At 41.3% G+C, this 26,315-nt stretch overlaps 1 protein-coding gene across 4 annotated transcripts in view; it reads left to right on the top strand.

The window, feature by feature from the left end:
* OS9 (OS9 endoplasmic reticulum lectin) overlaps positions 1–26,315 on the top strand; it is a 31,757-nt gene that overhangs the window by 2,738 nt on the left and 2,704 nt on the right. For 2 of the 4 annotated variants that reach the window (XM_058742222.1, XM_058742220.1), the window contains exons 6-11: positions 23,827–24,037; positions 24,158–24,259; positions 24,483–24,583; positions 24,762–24,813; positions 25,496–25,584; positions 25,811–26,089. In XM_058742222.1, coding sequence (XP_058598205.1) covers positions 23,827–24,037; positions 24,158–24,259; positions 24,483–24,583; positions 24,762–24,813; positions 25,496–25,584; positions 25,811–26,089 — 834 coding nt within the window. Of the gene's footprint in view, positions 1–23,826; positions 24,038–24,154; positions 24,260–24,482; positions 24,584–24,761; positions 24,814–25,495; positions 25,585–25,810; positions 26,090–26,315 lie in introns of all 4 variants that reach the window. The other 2 variants (XM_058742221.1, XM_058742219.1) reach the window with 1 other exon arrangement.

The raw sequence follows: 26,315 nt of genomic DNA, 5'->3' as shown, positions 1-26,315 counted from the left end.
CTTCATTTAATGACTCGTCAGTAAGGCTGTGCAGGTGTAAGCATTGGGCCCTGCTCTGGGGCTACAGTGCTGGGCAGACACACAGCCCCTGTCCTCAGGGGATGTACAGTCTAGACAGGAAGACATGTTAAAGAAGAATCACAGAAATGGGTCTGTGACTACAAACTGAGGAGTGGTGTGAAGGAAAGGAATCTAGTTCTCTCAGGGTAAATGACAAAGCCTATTCGTCCTATTTCTAGATTTCTCTGACCACTGGCTTCTTTCCTATGCTTGGTGCCTTCATCTCTCACCTGCATCATTGCCAACAGCCTCTTACCAGGTGCTCCCGATCTAGTGCTCCCTAACTGAGTTCAGGCAAGCAGGCAGATATACGGTGGGAAAGGTTCTTCGGGTGCTAACGTGTATTCGCAAACGTAAACACCTATAGAGATAAGAATCACACACCCGATGACACAAGAAGGGTCTTTCTGTAATACAGACTTGCACATGCAGTTGTATGCTGGTAAATGTTGAGCATTCTGATGGCTAGGAGAGAGTGGGGAGCATGGAGTGGGGAGCCTTGATCTATAATGTTTACCAGTATCTGTGGTATAAGTAGTCTTACCGTGGCCAAATTCATGCTGTCACTGTGATGTCAACCATCTGCGACATTCCTGAAAATTTTCCAGTTTGCTCTTGTGAACTGGTGTGAGCTGACTCCAACACACCCCTACGGCAAGTGTCACTTCTCTGTCCCGTCCTGGAAAACCTTCTGTGATTCTGCCTTGCACAAAGGCTAAGATCCAAATACTTCAGCACAGACTGAGGTGCCTGGGAGGTGACGGGAAGCCCTCGGGTTCGGGACATATTTTGAAGGTGGACCCAAGAAGATTTATTGATGGATTGGGCATGGGGTGGAGTCAAGTATGACTCTGGGGTTTTTGGCTTGAGCAAATGCAACAATGCAACTGTCATTTACTAGAATGGGAAGGGTTGGGTTTGGAGGGGAACCCAGGTTGATGGAGGTCACAATGACTCTAGACATCCAGTGGCGATGTCCAGTTGGTAGTTGGTTCTGTGATTCTGGAGTTCAGGGATGAGGTCTGGGCCGGAGATATAAATACTTGTTGTGTATCTGCCCCACTGGCCTTCTTTCTGTTCTTTGAATCAGTGGGTTTCATTGTTGCCTCTGCTGAAAGCTGTCTTCCTCCAGATCTTTGAGTGGTAGGCTCCACCCTGTCATTCAAGTTATATATCCCTGTGACACCTCCACAAGTTAGCCCTGATGTTGGCACACAGAACACATGCAGCCTTCTGCCACCATCCGGGTAAACACCTACAGAGTTTTATATTCTTCAAAGCATGTATCATTTCCTGAAATTATCTTACTTGTTGGAATTTAACGTCCCTGTCTGTCTACCCCAACTAGAATAAGCTCCAGGAAGGCAGGGACAATGTCTGTCTTCTTTTCTTTCTTCTTCTTTATCTTTTCTTTCTTCTTCTTATTGTTGTTTGTTTGTCTTATTTCCTGCTGTATTCTTGGTGCCTGGAACAATGCCTGGCACCAAGTAGGTGCCCAGAAGTTATTTGTTGAATGACTGGAATGAATAATAAGCCGGTTCAAATGTCATCGATTTTATGTGAACTTTCTTGGCTAAGCCAGAAGGTGAGTTAGGTTCAGCGTTTCACATCCACATATCCATGTCCACATATATCCATGGCTTAGTCTATTTGGGCTGCTAGAACAAGATACCACAGGCTGAATGGCCTATAAACAGAAATTTTTTTCTTAACAATTCTGGAGTGTGGAAGTTAGAGATCATAGTGCTAGTGTGGCCCAGGTCATAGACTTCTTGTTTATTCTCACATGGTGGAAGGGGCTAGGGAGCTCTGGGGAGCCTCTTTTATAAGAACTTTAATCCCATTCATGAAGGTTCTACCCTTACGACCTAAGCACCTCCTAAAGGTCCCACTTCCTAATATCATCACATTGGGCATAGGATTTCAACATAAGACCTTTCGAGGGGCACAAACATTCAGACCATAGCAACCCACAAGCATCTACACACATATGTAATTGATTATAAGCACTTACTTTATTATATTCGAATTATTTTTGTTATTTGCAGCTTCAGTAGGCCAAGAACTGAGGGCAAAGACTGCACTTTCCTCTTATCTATTGAACATATGCCCTGCACCAAGCCCTGTCATAGAAACTGGGGATGAAGTGGTGACTGAGAGACCTAGTCCTGCTCTCAGGAGACAGACATTAAATAAACAGCCACAGCAAGCAGGATAAAGTCTGACAGGTGAACTACATATCATGGGGGTGATAAGGGGGATGCACAATAAAGGAACTAGCCAAGTCTAGCTGAAGGGGAGGCTTCCTGGAGAATGTGACCTTTGAACTGACAGTTGAAAGATGAGGAGCTAGTCCAGCAGCTGTAGAGGAGGGGTAGAGGGAAGAGGGCATTCCAAGTGGAAGGTCTGCTAAGTGCCATAGGCCTGGAGACAAGGGGCAGTTGATAGCTTTTTGCAGTGACTGGAGAGAATTGTGGGAAGGGAGTGTGGGAGGTGAGGCTGGGCAGCAATTAGGGGTCAGCGTGCAGGTCATGAAGCTCAGTAGCTATGTTGAGTTTGGACAATCCGAGAAATAAGGGGGAAACTAATGAGATATCTTAAGGAGGATGATGACATATTCAGTTTTGGTTTTGAAAGCTCACTCTGGCTGGAATGTAGCAAATGATTGGGAGGCCAGTTAAGAAGTGGTTGCAGTGATCCAGGTGAGAAAAGAAGGTGGCCCAGGGATGAAGAAATGTGAATTTGGAGGGAGATTTAGGGAACAGAATCAATAGAGTAAGACTCATAGGTTTCTGGGTTGAGCATGGATAGATGGTGGTTCCTAAGTTAGGTAGAGTAGAAAGAAGAATAGGTTTGGTGAAGGAAAATGATGATTCTGGTTTTGAGTATGATGATTTTGGTGGCTGCAGGCATCCAAGTAGAGATTTCTGAGGAGGCTGTTAGATCTGTGGGTTTGGAACTCAGGAGAGAGATCCGAATTGAACCCCGAAGGCTGGGAGTCATCAACATATTGGCTACAGTTGGAGTCTTGGTCTGGGTAAAATCCCCCCAAAGAAACAGTATATAGTGGAAAAGGTGGAACAGAACATTGAGGAAGCCATCATTGAAAGCATGGGCGGAAGGGGGCTTTGCCGAGAAGGGGCTAGAAAGGAGACTACAGTGACACATCTCAAAGAGGGGTTGGCCCAGGGCGTCAGTAGCATTTGAACCTTCAGGGAAGAGGAGGATTAAAAACTGCTTGTGGGCGGTCATGGGAATTATTATTTTAATAAAAGCAAAGCATTCACAAGGAAATAAGAACTCCGGCAGTAGTCATGGGAACGAGATGAAAATTTCTAAGTCCTCTACTCCCAGTCTCCCCTCACCAGTCCTTTGGTTGGACTTAATGACAGAGGTCACTGGTGAACTTTGCTACAGCAGTTTCTGTGGGGTGCTGAAGAGGAGATGAAGAAGTGGAAACCTTGGAAGAAGTCTCGATATGCAGGGGAGGGAAAAGGTGAGCACTAGTTGGAGGGGTTATAGGGTTGGAGAGGGTGTTCTTTCGCGTTTTAAATTGGGAGCATGTGTAAATGCTTTTGGGTGGACCTGATAGAAAGGAGAGATTGAGTTATAGCAGAAAGAAGGGGAAGAGAATGGGACAGAGCTGGGATACAGAACACAGGAGAACAGTTACCCTGAGGAGAGGAGATCTAGGGTTGTAATTGGGAATGAAAGGGTGGTGTATTTGGTGGGGAGTCTGGAGGTGGTAGTGGCAGAAAGTTGAGGGCATTCCTATCTGGCTGTTTCTCATTTTTTATTTTTATATTTTTTTGAAGTTTATTTATTTTGAAAGAAAGAGAGAGCACATGTGGGTGGGGGAGGGGCAGAGAGAGGGAAAGAGAAAATCCCTAGCAGGTTCCTCACTGTCAGCTCAGAGCCTGACACGGGGCTCGAACTCACAAACCGTGAGATCATGACCTGAATCGAAATCAAGAGCCCAACGCTCAACCAACTGAGCCACTCAGGCGCCCCTCATTTTTTAGTCCTTACATCCTGATAGACCACCCAAGTTTGTTGCCTTCGTGATTGAGTGAACCACATTCCCCCTGCCTCCCCACTGCCCCCCCCCCACCTTCCTGCCTCCAGGGCAAGCATAGTGAAGTCCTACCTTCCCAATGCCTCCTGGGTAGGAGCCGTGTGCATGGTGTTTGGTAAAAGTGCAGTTTTTCCATGGGGTTTGGGAATGGTTAGCCATCTGGAATTAAGCAAATTTGGATCCCTATCTCAATTCTTATACTAAGTGAGATTTCACAGAGATCTCAGATTTTTTACTTTTTAATTTCTAATTGTAAAACATCTTGGACTTAAAAAATAATGTCACAGAGACCCATAAATCCACTGCCAAGTGAAACAGATGTTAACATTTTGCCATATTTGCATCAGAAAGGAATAAAATGGTAATGAATGATGTAGTTAAAGCCCACCTTCTCATTTCTTCTCTCTCCCTCCTCTCCAGAAACAACCACAACCATCTTTCATGCTTGCTTTGTACTTTTATTAGTCATACACGTATCGTAGACACCATATATGTTTTGTGTTTTAAAATTATACATTAGTGGTATCAACTTGCTTTTTCGCTAATCACTGTTTGCCATTCTGTGGCATGACATGGAGATCTAGGTCAATGCTTTTAATGGCTGTGTGTTTCATTGTTTATTTACTATTCCTCTGTTGAGGAAAAGTTGGATTTCAACTCTAATGCTTTTATACACAGTGCTACAATGTAGGTCTCATTGTGAATGTGCAAGAGTTTCTTTGAGGGAAATACCCAGAAGCATATTTTATTGGTGAATTTGGTGCATTGCTCACTTTTTCTATTCTTTTCTAATGTTTGTTTATTTATTTTGAGAAAGACGAGAGAGAGAGAGAGAGAGAGAGAGAGAGAGAGAGAGAGAGAGAGAGAGAGAGAGAGAGAGATTACGTGGGGAAGGGGCAGAGGGGGAGAGAGAGAATGAATCCCAAGCAGGCTCTCCACTGTCAGTCACATGGAGCCTGATGCAGGGCTTGATCCCATGAACGATGAGATCATGACCTGAGCCAAAATCAAAAGTCGGACACTTAATCAACTGAGCCACCCAGGTGCCTCTCAATGTCTTTTTCTTTTTTAAGTTTATTTATTTTGAGAGAGAGAGGGAGGGGGGAGAGGCAGAGAGAGAGAGGGGACAAAGGAACTGAAGCAGGCTCTGTGCTAACAGCAGAGAGCCCAATGTGGTGCTCAATCTCACAACTGTTGAGTTTGTAACCTGAGCTGAGATCAAGAGTCAGACACTTGGGGCACCTGGGTGGCTTAGTTGGTTAAGTGTCTGACTTTGGCTCAGGTCATGATCTTACAGTCTGTGGGTTCAAGCCCTGCATTGGCTCTGTGCTGAGAACCAAGGGCCTGGAGCCTGCTTCAGATTCTGTGTCTCCCTCTCTCTTTGCCCCTCCCCCTCTCCCTCTCTCTCTCTCAAATATAAATAAACATTAAACATTTTTTTAGGGGCGCCTGGGTGGCTCAGTTGGTTAAGCGTCCGACTTCGGCTCAGGTCACGATCTCGCGGTCCGTGAGCTCGAGCCCTGTGTCGGGCTCTGGGCTGATGGCTCAGAGCCTGGAGCCTGCTTCCGATTCTGTGTCTCCCTCTCTCTCTGCCCCTCCCCCATTCATGCTCTGTCTCTCTCTGTCTCAAAAATAAATAAACATTAAAAAAAATTTTTTTTTAAATTTTTTTTTAAAAAGTCAGAGCTTAACTGAGTCACCCAGTTGCCCCACCCTCTCCAGTACTTATTATTACTATTTTTTATAATAACCATCCTAATGGATATGCAGTGGTATCTCATTGTGGTTTTGATTTTCATTTTCCTAATGACAAATGACGTTGAACATCTTTTCATGTGCGTATTGTCTATATGTATATGTTCTTTGGAGAAATGTCTATTTAAGTCCTTTGCCCATTTTTTAATTGGGTTGTTTTTTATTGTTGAGTTGTGGTAGTTTTCTATATATCCTGGATATTAATCACTTATCAGATACATGATTTGCAAATATATATGTATATGTGTGTGTGTATGTATATATATGATTTTCTCCCATTATGTGGGTTGTTTTTTACTCTCTCTCTTTTTTTATTTAAAAAAAAATTTTAACGTTTATTTATTTTTGAGACAGAGAGAGACAGAGCATGAACGGGGGAGGGGCAGAGAGAGAGGGAGACACAGAATCGGAAGCAGGCTCCAGGCTCCGAGCCAGCAGCCCAGAGCCTGACGCGGGGCTTGAACTCACGGACCTGCGAGATCGTGACCCGAGCTGAAGTCGGACGCCTAACCGACTGAGCCACCCAGGCGCCCCTCTGTCTTTTTTTAAAGTAGACTCCATGCCTAACATGGCGCTTAAACTCATGACCCTGAGATCAAGAATCACATGCTCTACCTACTGAACCAGTCAGGTGCCCCTGCTTTTTCACTCTCTTAGTAGTGTTTTTTGATGCATAGAAGTTTTTAATTCTGATGAAGTCTAAGTTACCTATTTTTTCTTTTATTGTCTGTGCTTTTGGCCTCATACGTAAGAAATCATTGCCTATTCCAAAGTCATGATGATTTTTACTTCTGTTTTCTTCTAAGAGTTTTATAGTTTTGAGTTTATTTTTGTATACAAAGTAAGGTAAGGATCCACCTTCATTTGTTTGCATGTAAATATCCAGTTTTTCTAGCACCATTTGTTGACAATACTATCCTTGTCTCTTTGAATGGTCTTAATACCCTTGTTGAAAATCAAATGAGCAAATATGCTAGGGTAATTTCTCAGCTCTATTCTATGCCACTGGCCTGTATGTCTGTCCTTATGCCAGTACCACACTGTTTCGATTACTGTGGTTTTGTAGTAAGTTTTGAAATTAGGCAGTGTTGAGTCCTCCAACTTTGTTCTTTTTTTTTTTTTTTTTTTGAGATTGTTCTGGCTATATGAGATCCCTTACAATTCCATATGAATTTTAAGATGGGTTTTTCTCTGACTATAAAAACAGCCATTGAGATTTTGATAGAGAATGCATTGAATATGAGATACTTTGTATAGTATTGCCATCTTACTATTAAGTTTTCTAGTCCGTGAACATAGGCTATCTTTCTGTTTATTTGTGTCTTCTATAATTTCTGTAATATTTTGTAATTTTGTAGTTTTCCATGTGTAAGTCTTTCACCTCCTTTGAGAAATTTATCCTAAATAGTTTATTTTTTGATGCTATTGTAAGTGAAAAAAATTTTTAAATTGCCTTTTTAGAGGCACCTGGGTGGTTTAGTTGGTTAAGTGTCAGACTCTTGATTTTGGCTCAGGTCATGATCTCACAGTTGTGAGACTGAGTTCCACATCAGGCTCTATGCTCATGGAGCCTGCTTAGGATTCTGTATCTCCCTCTCTCTCTCCCCCTCCCCCATGCATATGTGCTCTCTCTCTGTCTTAAAACAAATAAATAAACACTTAAGAAATTGCCTTTTTGGCTTGTTTGTTGCAAATATACAGAAATACAACTGATATTTGCATGTTGATTTTATGTCCTGAAACCTTGCTGAATTTATTTATTATCTGTAATAGGGTTTGTGTGTGTGTGTGTGTGTGGGGGGGGGTTCTTTTGGATTTTCTGTGTGTAATATCATGTCACTTGTGAACGGAGATGATTTTACTTCTTTCTTTCCAATTTGGATGCCCTTTATTTCTTTTTCTTGCCTAATTTGCTCTGGTTATAACTTCTGGTACTATGTTAAATAGAAGTGACATAAAGTGGGCATCCTTATCTTGGTTCCTATTACTCGTGGAAAATTTTTCAGTCTTTCACCATTAAGTAATGCTATTAGCTCTGGGGTTTTCATATGTGGCCTTTATCATGTTGACATTCTCTTCTATTCCTAGTTTTTCAAGTGATTTTATCAGGAAAGGGTGTTGACTTTCAAATTCTTTGTTCACGGTTGAGATGATCATGTGGTTTTTTTCTTCATTCTGTTAATGTGGTGTATTGTAGTGTGCAGATTGATTTTTGTCCATTGAACCATCTTAGCATTCCTGGAATAAATCCCACAGGAATCATGATGCATAATGCTTTCAGTATGCTGCTGAATTTGTTTTGCTAGTATTTTGTTGAGAAAATTTGCATTTGTATTCACAAGGGATCTTGGTCTGAGGTTTTGTAATATCTTTGTCTGGGTTTGGTATCAGAGTAATGCTGGCCTCACAGAATGAGTTAGAAAGGCATTCTTCATATATTCCAGATTTAATTCCTTAATCTCCTATACTCTAGCTATAGCTTGTCTTCTTCTTTTGTTCGTAGTATCTCAAATGTACTTTTAATTTAAAAATTTAAAAATTCCAATATGATTAAAAATTTCAGTGTTTTTCTTTATAGTTTGTATATTTTATGTCTTTTATTAAATCCTTTTCATTTATATTTTTCAAATTATAGAAGTTTTCTTCTCATATGTTAGACTTTAATTCCATAAACAATTTAATGTGTCGTGTGTAAGCTTAGAACCTAAATATAGCTATTTTTCATCTGGATAACTGGCTGTCCCAGCATCATTTATTGAGCAGGCCATATTTTCTCCCTGATTTATAGTGCCACATCAGGCATTTATCAAGTTGCCATACATATGTGCATTTTCTTCTTGGCTTCTTTTTTGTTTCAATAGTCTGTCTATTCCTGTGCCAACTCCACATTGTTTTACATACTATAGCTTTTTAGTAAGTCTTGGTATCTGATAATATGCATTTTTCTTTGTTCTTCAAAACTGTCTGAGCTATTATTGGACAAGTTCTGTGAAAAAAGTCTTTTGGGGATTTTAATGGGGAATTACATTGAATTTTATATTAATTTGGAGAGAATTGATATTTTATGATACTGACTTTTCATTCACAATGAACATAATATTTACTTCTATTTACTTACTGCCTTGTACCAAACTAAGATTTTAATTTTCTCTGTGAAAGCTCTTATAGATCTCATTTGAGGTTAGTCCTAGATACCTTGTAGCTTTTTATTTGTGACTTGTGCGTGTGGGCAAATGTTTCAAGCCTACAGGTACCTTATAGTTTTTGATGCTATTGTAAATGGCATCCTTTAAAAGTTACATTATAATAGCTTGCAGGTTCTCATGGATTTTCTATGTGAATAATAATGTCATCTGCAAATAGACACACTCTGATTTCTTCCTTTCTAATCCTTATATATGCCATTTTTCTTATACCTGCAGTGCAATTCAAGGGGTGAGGTAGGCATCTTTGGCTTGATTTTAAAGAGAGTACTACTGAGGTTACACTATTAACATCGTGTTTTCCTGCAGGGTCTTTGTAGACACCTTTTACCCGATGAATGAAGATCTATTTTATTCCTAGTTTGTGTAATATTTTCATCATAGGTAGGTGTGAATTTTAACCCATGTTTTTTATATATCTATTGAGATGGTCATATGGTTTTTCATCTTTATTTGAATTCAACTAATTCATTTTCTAAGTTTTTTTACCCTTGCATTTCTGGAATAATCCATGGTCATAAAGTTTCCTTTTTGCCTTTTTTTTTTTTTTTGAAGATTTTATTTTATTATTATTTTTTAAGTAGGCTTTGTGCCCAGTGCAAAGCACAGTGTGGGACTTGAACTCATGATCCTGGGATCAAGACCTGAGCTGAGATCAAGAATCAGATGCTCTACCTACTGAGCCAGCCAGGCACCCCTTGAAATATTCTTAATACAGTGATATATTTAGCTTCCTAATATTTTAATTGATTTTACAGCTATTTTCATAAGTGAGTTGGTCTATAATTTTCTTGTATTTTTTTTTAAGTTTTTAAATGCTAATTTATTTTTGAGAGAGAGAGACAGACAGAGAGCGAGCAGGGGAGGGCAGAGAGAGAAGACGACACAGAATCCAAAGCAAGTTCCAGGCTCTGAGCTGTCAGCACAGATCCCGACGTGGGGCTTGAACTCACGAACCACAAGATCATGACCTGAGCTGAAGTCAGTCACTTAACTGACTGAGCCACCCAGGTGCCCCTAGATTTTTTTTTTTTTTTAAGTTAGCTCTACCTTCAAGGTGGGGCTCGAACTCACCACTCCAAAAGACACATGCTCTACTGACTAAGCCAGCCAGGCTCCCTGGCTGAGAGATTTTTTTTTTTTTTTTTTTTTAATGCACATACAAACATTTATCTTTGAGCCCTTGCCAAATACATATATAAATAATTTCCTTTTCCTTCCTCCCTTCCTCCCTCCTTTCCTTCCTTTGTTTTTTTTCTATTTGTTTACCTATCTTTTTACTGAGGTATTTTTGACATATAACATTATATTAGTTTCAGGTGCACAATATGTTTCAATATTTGTATATATTGTGAAATGATCACCACAATGAGTCTAGTTAACCTCTGTCAACATATAGTTAAAATTGTTTTCCCTTGTGATGAGAACTTGTAGAATCTACACTCTTGGCAACTTCCAAATATGTAATATTTTATTAACTATAATCACCATGCTGTAGATCCTCATTACTTACTTATTTTATAACTGCAAGTTTGTATTTTTTGGCCCCCTTCCCCCATTTTGCCTTTCCCCCTCTTGTTCTTTTTTTTTATAGTTGCTATCATTCTTTTAAATTAAAAACAATTTTTTTTAATGTTTATTTATTTTTGAGACAGAGACAAAGCGTGAGCAGGGGAGGGCCAGAGAGAGAGGGAGACACAGAACCAAAGCAGGCTCCGGGCTCTGAGCTGTCAGCACAGAGCCCGACGCGGGGCTTGAACTCATGAACCATGAGATCATGACCTGAGCCAAAGTCAGATGCTTAACTGACTGAGCCACCCAGGCACCCTGCTATTACTCTTTTATACACTGTACTATCATTTGGCTAAATAATACCTTGTTGATGGACATTTAGGTTGTTTTAACTCTTATTAACACAAAAGTACTGCAGTGAATAATGTAGGTTATTCACAGAGAATATGTAGGTTAAATTCCTAGAAGTGGATTGGTGGAATTCTTATATGTACTGCCAAGTTACCCTGCTTAGGTAAATTACTCTCCCTCCAGCAATGTATGAGAATGCCTGTTCCCCTGCAGCCATGCCAACCCAATGTATTTTTAAACTTTCAGATTTGGGCCAATCATCAGACAGGCCTCAGATAAACAGTGATTTCTTAGTATGGTTTTAACTTGCATTTATCTTGGGAAAAGGTATGTAATCTTAATCATATTTAAGAGGCATTTCTCTCTTTCAGCCTTTACTCTTTTCTTTCAACCATCCAAATTCTTTGCTTATTTCCCTAATCGATTGTTGATCTTTTTCTTCTAAACTGATAAGAACTCTTTGTATAAGAGAGAGATTATCCCTTTGTCCATAATAGGAACCGTGGGATGCTTCACGGACTCTCCTTTCCTACTCACGCATGGGTAAAGCTGTCCATTTAACTCCATGTGGGTTGCATCCCTCAAGTTTTGATATGCAGCATTTCCATTGTCATTGTTATTTGTGCTCTGCTTGAAAACTTATTTTAGATTTACTTTTATTATATTTCTAAACAAATGTCTTTTATTTTTGTTTTTATTTTTTTAAGTTTATTTATTTAGAGAGCGAGTGGGGGAGGGGCAGCGCGCGAGAGAGAAAATCCCAAGCAGGCTCCGCGCTGTCAGCTCAACGCAGAGCCCGAGATGTGTGGTTCAATCCCAAACCGTGAGATCATGACCTGAACCATAATCAAGAGTCAGTTGCTCTGGGCGCCTGGGTGGCTCAGTCGATTGAGCGTGGGATTTCAGCTCAGGTCACGATCCTACCGGTTCGTGAGTTCGAGCCCCCGCATCTGGATCTGTGCTGACAGCTCAGAGCCTGGAGCCTGCTTCCGATTCTGTATCTCCCTCTCTGTCCCTCTCCCCCTCACACTCTGTCTCTTTCTCTCAAAAAATAAATAAACGTTGAGAAAAAAAAAAAAAAGTCAGTTGCTCAACATACCGAGCCATGCAGGTGCCCCTATTTTTGTTTTTATATATGGCTATTGATTTCTAATTTTAGGCCATCGTGTCAGCGATTTGTTGTATCAAGACTTTCTCTGTGGCGAACTTTAAAAAATGGTGTGGGTGCGCTTGATAGCATGTGTTTTCTCGATTTAGTTCAAGACTCTAACTGTATTGGTCAAGTTACCTACTAATGTTTTTTGGCCAGGTGGCCAGTTATTATTGAAAGGGGTGCATTAAAATTTTCTCTGTAATGGTGGATTTGGCAATTTGTTAATTTTCCCTTCATCTATTTTGAGGCTGTGTCAGAGAAATGTAAATTTAGAGTTGTGATATCTTCATGGTAAAGTATTCCTCTTATATTCTCTTGTACCTTAATGTTGTGGCCCTCTTTTTTCTAATCACATAAAAAAATATTGTGAAATATGCCACAATACATAAAATGGTATAAAACACGCATGTATTGTGTAAGGAATAATATAACAAAGGAAATACCTATCTAATCACCTTGGGTTATGGAAGGATGCAGATAGTACCTTAAAAACGCCTCTGTGCCCCCACACGGTGCATCCCTCTCTCTCCCTTCACCACAGAGCTAACAGCCGTCCTAACCTGATAAGGAGAATTCCTTTGCTTTTCTCTAGGTTTTGCCATCTGTGCAGGCACCTCATTTAATTTAGGCTTTTTTTTTTTTTCTGAACTTTATACAAATGGTGTCATATTGTATGAAAGCATGCAGAGTGCATACAAGGAAATCTGGGATCTGTTTCTTTTGCCTAGTACTGCGTGTGTGAGATTCATCTCTGTCCATGGCGGTACCTCTAGGGCACTTCCATGCCTGTCTAGTATTCCTTCGTATATTTCATTATCCCCTGTTCATCCACCTTACTTTTCGTGGACATTTGGGTTGTTTCCAGTTTTCTGCTATTCCCAGAAACTGCTGCTATATGCAAAATTCTTTTAAGTACCTCCTGATACAATGTACGAGAATTTCTTGATGGAGAAATTTGCCTGGGTGTACAATTGCTGGGTCGTAGGATATGGTAGTAAGCTCCTGTTCTACCTTATTTGGCACTGCAGAATATTTTCCAAAGTTTTTGTTCCCATTCATATCCTTATTGCAAAAATATTCCCAACATTCCATATCCTGGCCAATATATGTTACCAGACTTTCAAATTTTTATTGACTTACTGGATGTATGACGGTATCTCATTATGAATTTAATTTGCATTTCACTGATTCCTAAGAACTGATCATTTTTTCCAAGTATTTATTTACTAATATGAAACTGATTTAAACTAATATACTTAATTGATATCCTAATATTAAGCCAAACTTTCATTTGAAATTAAACCATTTATTGATTTTCTAATGTTAAACCAATTTTGCATTCCTGAAATGAATGACTTTGGTCATATGTATTATCCTTGACTATCCTTTTTAGGTCTTGCTGGATTCAGTTTGCTGGTTTTTAAAGGACTTATATATATCTCTCTTGAGAAATATTGACCTGTAGTTTTTTCTTCTAGTACTGTCATTATCATGTTTTGGTAACAAGGTTATGCTCCCCTCAAAAAATGAGTTCAAAATGTTCTCACTTTTTCTATACACTGAAGAATGTTTAAGATTACAATTTTTTACTCCTTGAGTGTTTGCAAGAATTCACCTGTAAAATCATGTTTGTCTGTTTTTGTTGTGGGAAGAGTTTCAACTTGATTTTCTTGGTAGTTTTTGGAATATTCAAAGTTTTCTATTGCTAGTTGGGTCAGTTTTAGTAAGTTGTATTTGTTAGGAATTTGTCTGTTTCATCTGATTTTTCAGATTTATTGTCATGAAGTTGTTCACAATACCCTTCTATTATTTTTTAATCTCTGTAGCATCTGTGAATAGGTTTTTCTGTTCGTTCCTGAGGGGATTTTGGCCTCTTTTGTTATTGGTCAGTCTCACCAGGGTTTGGTCAGTTGTAATCCTCTTTTCAGAGAACCAACTATTTTGGCTCTTTTGAATTTCTGTATTGTATTTGTTTTCTATTTTATTAATTTCACTCTTTATTTTCCTTCCTTATGCTTTTTAAAAAATTTTTAATTTTTAAAATTTTTATTTATTTATGAGTGCGTGAGCATGAGTGGGGGAGGGGCAGTGAGAGAGGGAGACACAGAATCCCAAGCAGGCTCCACGCTGTCAGTGCAGAGCCCAACGTGGGGCTCAAACTGACAAACCGTGAAATCATGACCTGAGCTGAAATCAAGAGTTGGATGCTTAACTGACTGAGCCACTCAGGCACCCTCTTTTGTTTCTTAATGTTTATTTTCAGGAGAGAGAGAGAGGGAGAGAATTAGTGGGGGAAGGGCAGAGTGGGAGAGGGGCAGAGAGAGAGAGAGGGGAACAGAGGATTCAAAGCAGGCAGAGAGCCTGGCGAGGGGCTCAAACTCATGAACCGTGAGATCATGACCTGTGCTGAAGTCGGAAGCTTAACTGACTGAGCCATCCAGGCGCCCCCTTCCTTCTGCTTTCTTGAGTTTATTTTACCGTTCTATTTTCAGCTTCTTGAAATGAATGCTTAATTCCTTCATTTTCAGCTCTTCCTTTTTTTTTTTTTTTAATAAATGTTTCTTATAAATTTCCCTCCAAGTACTGCTTTAGGTATTTCTCACAACAACTTTTGTGGCCATTATAAATTTCTTCATCTAAATTTCAAATGGATCATGCTTTCTCATGATTCACAACCCAGAAGATATAGAAAGGTGCACAATGAAAATTCTCGCTCCCCAACTGCTCTCCCACCTGCTCAGTTCCCCTTGTGGCTTCCCACCCGTACAGGTCACCTTGTTCTGAGTGCTTCATGTGTGTTTCCAGCCTTTCTCCGGGGTTCACAAGTGGTTAGGACTAGAGAAGCTTATTGCTTTTTCTCTCTTTTTTACACACAATATTTAGTATATTAAACACACGTCCTGCACCTTGTTTTTCTATATCTTGACAATAATTCTTAAAGATCTTTCAATGGCCATCCATCTAGAGCTTTATTCTTTGTTTTTACATCTGCGCAATATTCCATTGTATGAATGTTGCATCATTTTGTCATCATAAATGGACTGAGTAAATAGTTTCCCTCCATATTTTTTGTTACTACAAAAGCTTATTACGTTATATGTAGTTCGTGTGTAAATATATCTTAAAAGTATAATTGCTGGGTACAGGTTATATATATTTAAGATTCTCTTTGCAAAACTTTTATTGCGGAAGGCTAAAAACACAGAACATCAGAGATAATTGTACAATGACCCCCTGGGATCATCTAGTTTCAACAAATATGGCCAGTCTCACTTCATCTATTTTCTTGCCCACCTCCCTCTACTAGTACCTCTGTTCCCAAACTACTTGGAAATAAATTGTAGATATCATTTCACCAATAAATATTTCTGTAGGTGTCCCTAAAAGGTTAAACTCTTTGAAAAACATAACTCCATACCCTATCACACTAAAGAATTACCAGTAATTCCTTATTATTATGAAATATTCAGTATCTTCAAGTTTCTCTGGTTATCTTCTATATCTCATAATTACATAGATTATTTGATGGTTGTACTATGTGAATCCTTTAAGTTTGTTGAGACTTGTTGAATGTTCCAGCGTATGTCTGTTTCTATGAATGTTTCTTTGTGCCTGAAAACGTGTACCTATTATTAGCTACAGTGTTTTCTGTATGTCTGTCTTTCAGTTCATGATTGTTAACCATGCTGTTCAAATGTTTTGTATCCTTACTGATTTGTCTTCTGATGTAATTATGCACTTGTAGACTGATCTGTTATTCCTTACTCTGCTTTCAGTGTATTCATTATTATTCTATCACTTGTTGCATTATGTACCTTGGGGGTATGTATTAATTTATTCAACAAATGTTTATTGAGGGCTTCTACATGCCAGGCACTGGAGTAGTTGTTACAGGTATTTCAGTGAGCAAAACAGATAAAAATTCCTGCTTTAGTTGGGAGAGACAGATAATAAGAAAGATAAAGAATTACATACAATTTTTTTTTTTTTTAACTTTAGAGAGAGAGCATGAGTGGGAAAGAGGGTCAGAGGGAGAGAGAGAATCTTAAGCAGGCTCCACACTCAACACAGAGCCCAGGGTGAGGTTCGATCCTGTGACCCCATGACCTGAGCGGAAATCAAAAGTCGGATGCTCAACCAACTGAGCCACCCAGGCGCCCCAAGAATGAAATACAATTTAAATTATCTTCTTCATAAATTGAGCTTTTTAAAAATATGAAACATAATTTATTGTCAAATTGGTTTCCATACAACACCCAGTGTTCATCCCAAGAGGTGCCCTCCTCAATGCCCATCACCCACTTTCCCCACCCCCCACTCCCCATCAACCCTCAGTTTGTTCTCAGTATTTAAGAGTCTCTTACGGTTTGCCTCCCTCCCTTTCTGTATCTTTTTCTCCCCTTCCCCTCGCCCATGGTCTTCTGTTAAGTTTCTCAAGATCCACATATGAGTGAAAACATATGGTATATCTGCCCTTCTCTGACTGACTTATTTCACTTAGCATAATACCCTCCAGTCCCATCCACATTGCTGCAAATGGCCAGATTTCATTCTTTCTCATTGCCACGCAGTATTCCATTGTGTGTATAAACCACAATTTCTTTATCCATTCGTCAGTTGATGGACATTTAGGCTCTTTCCATAATTTGGCTGTTGTTGAGAGTGCTGCTCTAAACATTGGGGTACAAGTGCCCCTATGCGTCAGCCCTCCTGTATCCCTTGGGCAAATTCCTAGCAGTGCTATTGCTGGGTCATAGGGTAGATCTATTTTTAATAAATTGAACTTTTGGGGCGCCTGGGTGGCTCAGTCGGTTAAGCGTCTGACTTCAGCTCAGGTCACGATCTCGCGGTCCGTGGGTTCGAGCCCCGCGTCGGGCTCTGGGCTGATGGCTCGGAGCCTGGAGCCTGCTTCCAATTCTGTGTCTCCCTGTCTCTCTGCCCCTCCCCCGTTCATGCTCTGTCTCTCTCTGTCTCAAAAATAAATAAACGTTAAAAAAAAAAAATTAAAATAAATAAATAAATAAATTGAACTTTTAACATGATGAATTGACCTTTTTGGTCTTAAATTGTTTTACTTAACATCTTTTATGTGGTAATGTAACTGGAACAACTTTCATTGAGTTGTTTACTATATATATTCTTAAGTAGCTCCACACCTTGTGCAATGTGGGGCTGGAACTCATGATGCTGAGATCAAGAGTTGGACGCTTAACCGACCTGAGCCAGCCAGACTCCCCTGTATTTTTTTCATCCTTTTACTTTTATCCTTTCTATATTCTTATGTTTTAAATTTGTTTTATAAACAACATATAATTAGTTGTGTTTTTAGGAATTTTAACCATTTATTTCATGTACGTATATATATTTGGATTTATGTCTAACATTTAATTTTCTGCTTTATTTCGTTCCATCTGTTCTGCTTCTTTTTCTCTCCTTTCTTTTGCTTCATTTTGTCTTTTTAAAAAATTTTTTAAAATATTTGTTTATTTTTGATAGAGACAGAGTGTGAGTGGGGGAGGGGCAGAGAGAGGGCGACACAGAATCCGAAGCAGGCTCCAGGCTCTGGGCTGTCAGCACAGAGCCCAACCCGAGGCTCAAACTCGCAAACCGTGAGATCATAACCTGAGCCGAAGTCAGGCGCTTAACCAACTGAACCACCCTGGCGCCCCTGTTTCATTTTGTCTGAAACATGCCGCCTTTTCTTTCATCTGAAGTTATGTACTTACTTTCTTTTATTTTTTTCAGTAACGGTTTATCAAGATCGAATTCACATCCCATGCAGTTGAGTGTGCAGTTCGGGGGTTTGTAGTGTACTCACGGAGGTGTGCCACCAGCACCACCGTTCCTTTTAGAACCTCTTCACCACCCTAAAATAAAGCCCCTATTCTTTGGCAGTTACTCTCCACTCCAGCGTTTCCTCAACCGCACCCTCCACTCTAGACAACGTCTCATCTTTCTGTCTCTACAGATTTGCCTGTTCTAGACATTTCCTGTGACTGGGATCCTCTAACGTGTGACCTTTGTGTCTGGCTTCTTTCACTCACCGTGTTTTCTAGGACCATCCATGTGTAGCATGTACCGGTACTTCCTTACATTTTATTCCCAAGTACTGTTGCACACGCTGTTCATCCATTCATCGCTTGATGGACGTTTGGGTTATTTTCACCTTTTAGCTATTACGAACAATGCTGCGTTTAACCTTTGGGATCAAGATTTTGTGTGGACGTAGGTTTCATTTCTCTTGGTATATACCAAGGAAGGAGTAGAATTGCTGGGTCATATGGTAATTCTATGTTTAACTTTTGAAGGAACTGCCAGACTTTTCTCAAAGCAGTAGAACCATCATATAGTCCCACTAGTAGTATTTGAGGGTTTCTCCACATCCTCATCGACATTTGTTTTTGTCTTTTAAACTATAGCCTTCCTAGTGAGTCTGAAGTGGCATTTCATTGTGGTTTTGATTTGCATTTCCCTGATGGCTAATGACGTGGCACATCTTTTCAAGTGCTTTATTGGCGATTTGTGTATCTTCTTTGGAGAAATGTCTATTCAGATACTTTGCCTATTTTTTAATTGCATTATTTGTCTTTTAATTATTGAGTTACAAGATTTCTATATATATCCAGGATACAAATCTATTGTCAAGGGGCTCCTGGGTGGCTCAGTCGGCTAAGCATCCAACTTTGGCTCAGGTCATGATCTCATGGTTCCTGAGCTCAAGTCGCTCTTTGGGCTCTGCGCTGACAGTGCGGAACCTACGTGGGATTCTCTCTCTCTCCCTCTCTCTCTGTCCCTCGTGGGTTTCTCTGTCTCCCTCTCTCTGCTCCTCACTTACTTGTGCCCTCTCTCTCTCCCAAAACAGACAAACAAAAACCACAAATCCTTTATCAGATACATGATTTGAAAATGTTTTCTCCCATTCTCAGGTTGTCATTTCACATTCTTTTTTTTTTTTTTTTTAATTTTTTTTTTCAACGTTTTTTATTTATTTTTGGGACAGAGAGAGACAGAGCATGAACGGGGAGGGGCAGAGAGAGAGGGAGACACAGAATCGTAAACAGGCTCCAGGCTCCGAGCCATCAGCCCAGAGCCTGACGCGGGGCTCGAACTCACGGACCGCGAGATCGCGAGATCGTGACCCGGCTGAAGTCGGACGCTTAACCGACTGCGCCACCCAGGCGCCCCTGTCATTTCACATTCTTGATGGTGTCCTTTGTAGCACAAAAGCTTTTAATTTGATGAATTCCAGTTTATCTGTTTTTTGTTACTTGTGCCTTTGATGTCATATCAAATAAACCATTAGCTCATCTAAGGCCATGAAGACTTATAACTGTATTTTCTCCTAAAACTTTCATAGTTTTACATTTAGGTATTTGATCCATTTTGAGTTATCATTTTTTGTATATAGTATGAGATAGGGCTTCAACTTCATTTCCAGTTGACCCAGCACCATTCGTTGAAAAGATGATTCCCATCAATGAATTACCTTGGTAACCTTTCAAAAAATCAATGATGATAACAGTGAAGGTTAATTTCTGGACTCTAAATTTAAAAAAAAAAATTTTTTTTAATGTTTATTTATTTTTGAGAGAGGGGGGGAGAGACAGTGTTTCAGTGGGGAAAGGGCAGAGAGAGAGGGAGACACAGAACCCGAAGCAGGCTCCAGGCTCTGAGCTGTCAGCACAAAGCCCGATGTGGGGCTCGAAGTCACAAACTGGGAGATTATGACCTGAGCTGAAGTTGGGCACTTAACTGACTAAGCCACCAGGCGCCCCTGGACTCTAAATTCTATCTCACTGCGCTATGTATCTATCTTTGTGTCAGTATCACACTGTCATCATTGTAGTTTTGTAGTACGTTTTAAAATCAGTGTGAGTTCTCCAACTTTGTTCTTTTTCAAGATTATTTTGGCTATTTGGAGTCCCTTGAATTTTCATATGAATTTTAGGATCAGTTAATTTCTGCAAAGAAGCCAGCTGGAATTTTGATGGGGACTGCATTGAATGTGAAGATCAGTTTGGGGAGGATTGCCATCTTAATGTTAACATTCAATATTAAGTTTTTTAATCTATGAGCTTGTATATCTTTCCATTTTATTTCAGTCTTTAACTTTTAACTTCTTTAAGAAATGTGTTATAGCTGGGGTGCTTGGGTGACTCAGTCAGTTAAGGTTCTGACTCTTGATTTTGGCTCAGGTCATGATCTCACAGAGCCACACCAGGCTCCATGCTGACAGTGCAGAGCCTGCTTGGGATTCTCTCTCTCTCTCTCTCTCTCTCTCTCTCTCTCTCTCTCACTCTCTCTCTCTCTCTCTCCCAACTCTCTGCCCCTCCCCTGCTTCCCTGCTTGTGTTTGCATGCACTCACTCTCCCTCTCTATCAAAATAGATAAACAAAATACTCACATTAAAAAAATGTTTTAGTTTTCAGAGTACAAGTTTTGCACTTCTTTTGCTACATTTCTTTCTTTATTTCTTTTTTAAATAATTTTTTTTTTAATTTTTTTTCAACGTTTTTTATTTATTTTTGGGACAGAGAGAGACAGAGCATGAACGGGGGAGGGGCAGAGAGAGAGGGAGACACAGAATCGGAAACAGGCTCCAGGCTCTGAGCCATCAGCCCAGAGCCTGACGCGGGGCTCGAACTCACGGACCGCGAGATCGTGACCTGGCTGAAGTCGGACGCTTAACCGACTGCGCCACCCAGGCGCCCCACTTTTTTAAATAATTTTTTAATGAAATTTTTAAATGTTTTTATTTATTTTTGAGAGAGAGAGAGACACAGAGTGCAAGCGGGGGAGGGGCAGAGAGAGAGGGAGACATGGAATCCGAAGCAGGCTGCAGGCTCCAAGATGTCAGTGCAGAGCCCGTCATGGGGCTCGAACTCATGAACCGTGAGATCATGACCTGAGCCAAAGTCAGACGCTTAACCAACTGAGCCACCCAGGTGCCCCATTTATTTCTTTCTTTAAAAGTTTTTTTATTTTTGAGAGAGAGAGAGAGTGGGGTAGGGGCAGAGAGAGAGAATCCCGAGCAGCCTGCACACTCTCAGCTCAGTCTCACGAACCCCATGATATCATGACCTTAGCCAAAATCAAGAATTGGACGCTTGGGGCACCTGCGTGGCTCATTTGGTTAAGCATCCGACTCTTGATTTCAGTTCAGGTCATGGTCTCACGGTTGGTGGGATCAAGCCGCACGTGGGGCTCTCCGCTGACAGTGTGGAACCTGCCTGGGATTGAGAGTCGGATACTTAACCGATGGAGCCACCCAGGTGCCCTGCTGCTACATTTATTCCTAATTATTGTTTTGACGCTATTGCAAATGGGATTATTTTCTTTTTGTTACTTTATTCATTTTTGAATTGTTCATTGCAGTATATAGAAATACAGTTGATTCCTATATCCTGCAACCTTATGGAGCTTGTAAGTTAGTTCTAGTAGTTTAGTAGATTCTTTAGGATTTTCTGTCTCTAAGACCATCTGTAAATAGAGATAGTCTTACGTTTTTCTTTCCAACATAGATGCCTTTTATTTCATTTTCTTGCCTTATTTCCCTGGTCAAAACTTCCAACCCAGTGTTGAATGAAAGTGGCACAAGCAAACAACCTTGTCTTATTCCTGGTCTTAGGGAGAATCCGTTCAGCTTTTTACCATTAAGTGTAATGTTAGGTGTGGATTTTTAATAGATGCCTTTTATCAGGTTGATGATATTCTCTTCTATTTCAAGTTTGTTGAATGTTTTAATCATGAAGAGGAGTCACATTTTGGTCAAATGCTTTTTCTGTATCCATTGAGATGATCGTGTGCTTTTTGTCCCTTATTCTGTTAGTGGGATATATTAATTACATTAATTGATTTTTGTGTGTGTTAGCCCAACCTTGCACTCCTGGGATAAATCCACTTGGTCTGGTGTATAACCCTTTTTTTAAAAGTTTTTTTTTTTTTTTTAATGTTTATTTATTTCTGAGACAGAGAGAGACAGAGCATGGGTGGGGGAGGGGCAGAGAGAGGGAGACACAGAATCAGAAGCAGGCTCCAGACTCTGAGCTGTCAGCACAGAGCCTGACACGAGGCTCGAACTCACAAACCGTGAGATCATGACCTGAGCCAAAGTCGGTCGCTCAACCGACTGAGCCACCCAGGCGCCCCTATAACCCTTTTTATATGTTGCTAAATTTGGCTAACTAGTATTTTGTTGAGGACTTGGGGTCTATATTCATAAGAGATATTAGCTTATAGTTTCCTTTCCTTGTGATATATTTGTCTAGATTTGGTATCAGGGTAATAACACTGGCTTTGTAGTATGCATTGAGGAATATTCCCTCCTTTTCTTTTCTTTTTTTTTTTTCCTGGAAAATTTTGAACAAGATTGGTATTTATTGTTTTTTAAATATTTGGTAGAATTCACCAGTAGACCCATCTGGCCCAGGCTTTTCTATGTGAGTAGTTTCTAGATTACTAATTCAGTCTCTTTACTTGTTATAAGTCTATTCATAATGTCTATTCCTTCTTGAGCCAGTTTTGGCAGTGGTGACTTTCTAGAAATTTGTCCATTTCATCTAAGTTATCTGATTTGCCGCCATGTAGGTGTTCATAGTATTTCTTTATAATCCTTTTTTATTTCTGTAAGGTTAATAGTAACGTCCCCTCTTTCATTCCTGATGATACTAATTTGAGTCTTCTCTTCTTTTCTTGGTAAGTCTAGAGGAAGTTTTGTCCCTTATTGATCTTTTCAAAACAGCTTTTAGTTTCATTGATTTTTCCTTATTGTTTTTCTATTCTCTATTTCACTTACTTTTGTTCTAATCTGTATTAACTTGCCTCTGCTTGCTTTGGGTTTAGTTTGCTTTTTTTTTTTGCGCCATTCACAGTGGAGAGAAATGTAAACAACCCTAAGGATGCAGTGGTAAATCACAAGGGCGTAAAATAAACTGTAGTAAACATTGTACACTGTAGCAATTTTGTAGCCACCTCCTGTTGCTATTGTGATGAGCTCAAGTGTTGTATCTGCTTAAAAGTCCATGATGTGAATCTTCTCTAGTCTCTGCGGAATCTTCTCTCCTCTCTGCGTGAGCAATTTGTCTCCGATAAATTGCATATCACAGTAAAAAGTGATCTCTTGTGGCTCTCACTATTAGTGGTTAAATTTTGGGGGAGTCAGAAGTCATATGCAGATTTTTGACTGCATGAGGGTCAGTGTCCCTAACCCCTGCATTGTTCAAGGGTCAAATATGTGTGTATATATACACATACACACACACACATATACACATATATGCCCATATATATATATATATATATATATATATATATACACACACTGCATATATACAATTGCATAGATAGATAGATAGGTAGATATAGATATATATACTGTATTTATATAAAGAAAGAACGTGAAACAAAAATTGTCTGGTTACCTACAGTGAAGCTGCCTGAATTCGGTTCCTATTTTTGACCACTTACTAGTGGTCAACCTGACCAAGTCCCTTATCTGCATCAAACCTAAGTTTCTCGAGCCACAAAGTTGAGATACTAATCCCTCCCTCACTAGGTTGGTGTGATAATTCAATGAACTAATGTATGTAAAATGTCATATCCCAATGTATGCACAGTACCAGACACACAGTAAATGCTTAACAAAAGGCAGCTGCTCTGAGAACTAAAGCTAATTATTAGTGGTAATTATTATTTGTTTACCCTCTCTGTCCTGGCAGTTCCTCTGTGACGAGGGTGCTGGTATTTCTGGGGACTACATTGATCGAGTGGATGAGCCCCTGTCCTGCTCTTATGTGCTGACCATTCGGACTCCTCGGCTCTGCCCCCACCCTCTCCTCCGGCCCCCACCCAGTGCTGCTCCCCAGGCCATCCTGTGTCACCCTGCTCTGCAGCCTGAGGAGTACATGGCCTACATTCAGAGGCAAGCTGGTGAGTAATTAGAAGAGCAGGGAGAGGAAGGAGAGACGTGGGGACGGATAAGCAGAAGATATGGTATTGAGAGCCCAGAGGCATGTGGCCTTGTCCTGCCTACACACTGTTTTTCAGTAGACTCAAAGCAGTATGGAGACAAAGTCATAGAGGAACTGCACGACCTAGAGCCACAAATGTGGAGCGAGGCCAAGCCGGGAGCAGTGCCCCCAAGGAGAGCAGGTAGGACCTTGGAGCCCCTGTTCCATGAAACTTCTCTCCATTTCTTCCCTTTCCCCGGTCTTACCATCCTATACTGACTGTTGGGGGTCAGGGCCCTGATTGGGGGTCAGGGTACTATGGGCCCTGATTCCTTAGTAATAGCAGAGGGGAGTGTACCCCATTCTACTTGCTCCCTTCCGTTTCTCCCCTCCTTTCAGATTCCTCCCTGTTCTCTGTATCCCAGGTGCACGTTCAACCAAGGATGACGGTAAGGAATCAGATTTCTGGAAGATGCTTCGTGAGCCAGAGGACCAGGCCGCTGGTGGGGAGGAGGCTCAGGCTGAGGTGAGAGCCAGCTTCCCAACCATTTCTCCAATAAGGCTGACCCTGGGTGAGCTGAGGTCATTATGAGATGACGTACCCCTTTCTAGGGAGGCCAGGCTATACCCAGAACCACTGCCTTCAGCGTGTGGTAGGCATAAACAAGCATGTGTACTTGACTCTACCCTTGTCTCCACATCAGGAGCAGGAACCAAATCTTGAGGCAGCAGACCCAGCTCCGGGCCCTCCTCATGGTGAGCGAGCCCTCCGTGTGTCCTTGACTGCTTGAATGTATTTGGGGGTGGGCATGGGGTGGAACTAACCACTGGGGGATAGGGGGGAGGCTGGGCTGCCAGGCCAGCAATGAATTCATTTTTACAGGAGGTGATACTATTTCCCGGCAACAATTCTATTCTAGGGAGATAACAGAACACAGTGGTTCCACCACTTGCTGACTTTGTAATCCTGGGTGGTTTCACTTAACCTCAGTTTCCTCGTCTATTACCAGTGGGTAATAACCCTTATCTTATAGGGTTGAGGTGAGGTTAAATGAGAACGAGTCTGTAGCTCACGGCAGAATGCCTGGAACAGAGTGGACAATAAATGGTTTGTATTTGTGGAAAGGGGAGAACAGTATCTGGGGAAGTGGAGCCTGTGGCCCCAGAGTCTCTTCTGTGGTCCTAAAAACTGGAGTGATTGCCAGCAGGGCCTCGGCCGTGCATGTGTGACTTTGCTTGTTAGTATCCTTCTCTCCCCACTGTGGGACCACTGTAGGTCAGTGCTCTCGGGGTGGGGGGGTGGCTATGTCGCCCCCCATCTCACTACAGGCAAGTAGTCCCGGAGGCAGGGACCATGTCCTGTCCCTCCTCTCCTCGCCTTAGGAAATCAAAATAGAATTTAGGACACAACTGGTCCATTCCTGCCCTTTCATCTCAGATTTTCAGAACAACGTGCAGGTCAAAGTCATCCGGAGTCCTGCGGACTTGATTCGATTGATAGAGGAGCTGAAAGGTGGAACAAAAAAGGTATAGGCCCGGCTCAAGGGAGGGGGAGAGCCTGCCCCCCTGCTGGGAGCACTTAGGGAACTGCCTCTGACCTGGGCCTGAAGGCAGCCCAGCGGGTTGTGGACTCCCTTTGTTTCCTCCCCCTGAGTGCCCCCTACCACACTCCAGCCACCGTGGGTCTGCCGCCCGTGCGTCTCTGCGGAAACCCCAACCGTCCACCTCTTTCTCCTGATTCCCGTCCACCCAGGGGAAGCCAAATGGAGGCCAAGAGCAGCCTGCAGATGATGCCACAGACGTCCCTCAAAAGGAAGCAGAGGTGAAGGCGAAGAGTGACGCAGATCATCAGAACGAGGTAGAAGAAGAGGAGGAGGAGGAGGAGGATGAAGACGAAGATGAAGATGAACAGCAGTTACTGGGAGAGTTTGAGAAGGAACTGGAAGGGATACTGCTCCCGTCAGACCGAGACAGGCTCCGCTCAGAGGTGAAGGCTGGCATGGAGCGGGAACTGGAGAACATCATCCGGGAGGTGAGCACAGTTCTCACCCTGACGCTTCCGCAGCTGGCCGCTTCCGTGGGGAGGGACAGGCCGAGGGGCTGCAGGGGAGCAAAGGTCAGCATCCACACAGCGCAGGGCCTGGGACGGGACACCCTCAGCTGGCAGTTGTTTACTTAATAAAAGGAGGGGGACAATAGGAAAGGGGGAGCAGAGAGAGGCATGAGACTTAGCTGTTACTCTCCAGTAGAGCACGGAC

Source organism: Neofelis nebulosa, chromosome 8 (genome assembly GCF_028018385.1).
Source record: "Neofelis nebulosa isolate mNeoNeb1 chromosome 8, mNeoNeb1.pri, whole genome shotgun sequence".
Taxonomy (NCBI): Eukaryota; Metazoa; Chordata; class Mammalia; order Carnivora; family Felidae; genus Neofelis; species Neofelis nebulosa.
Note: the sequence above shows the minus strand (reverse complement) of the source record. Positions and strands in the feature narration are given on the sequence as shown.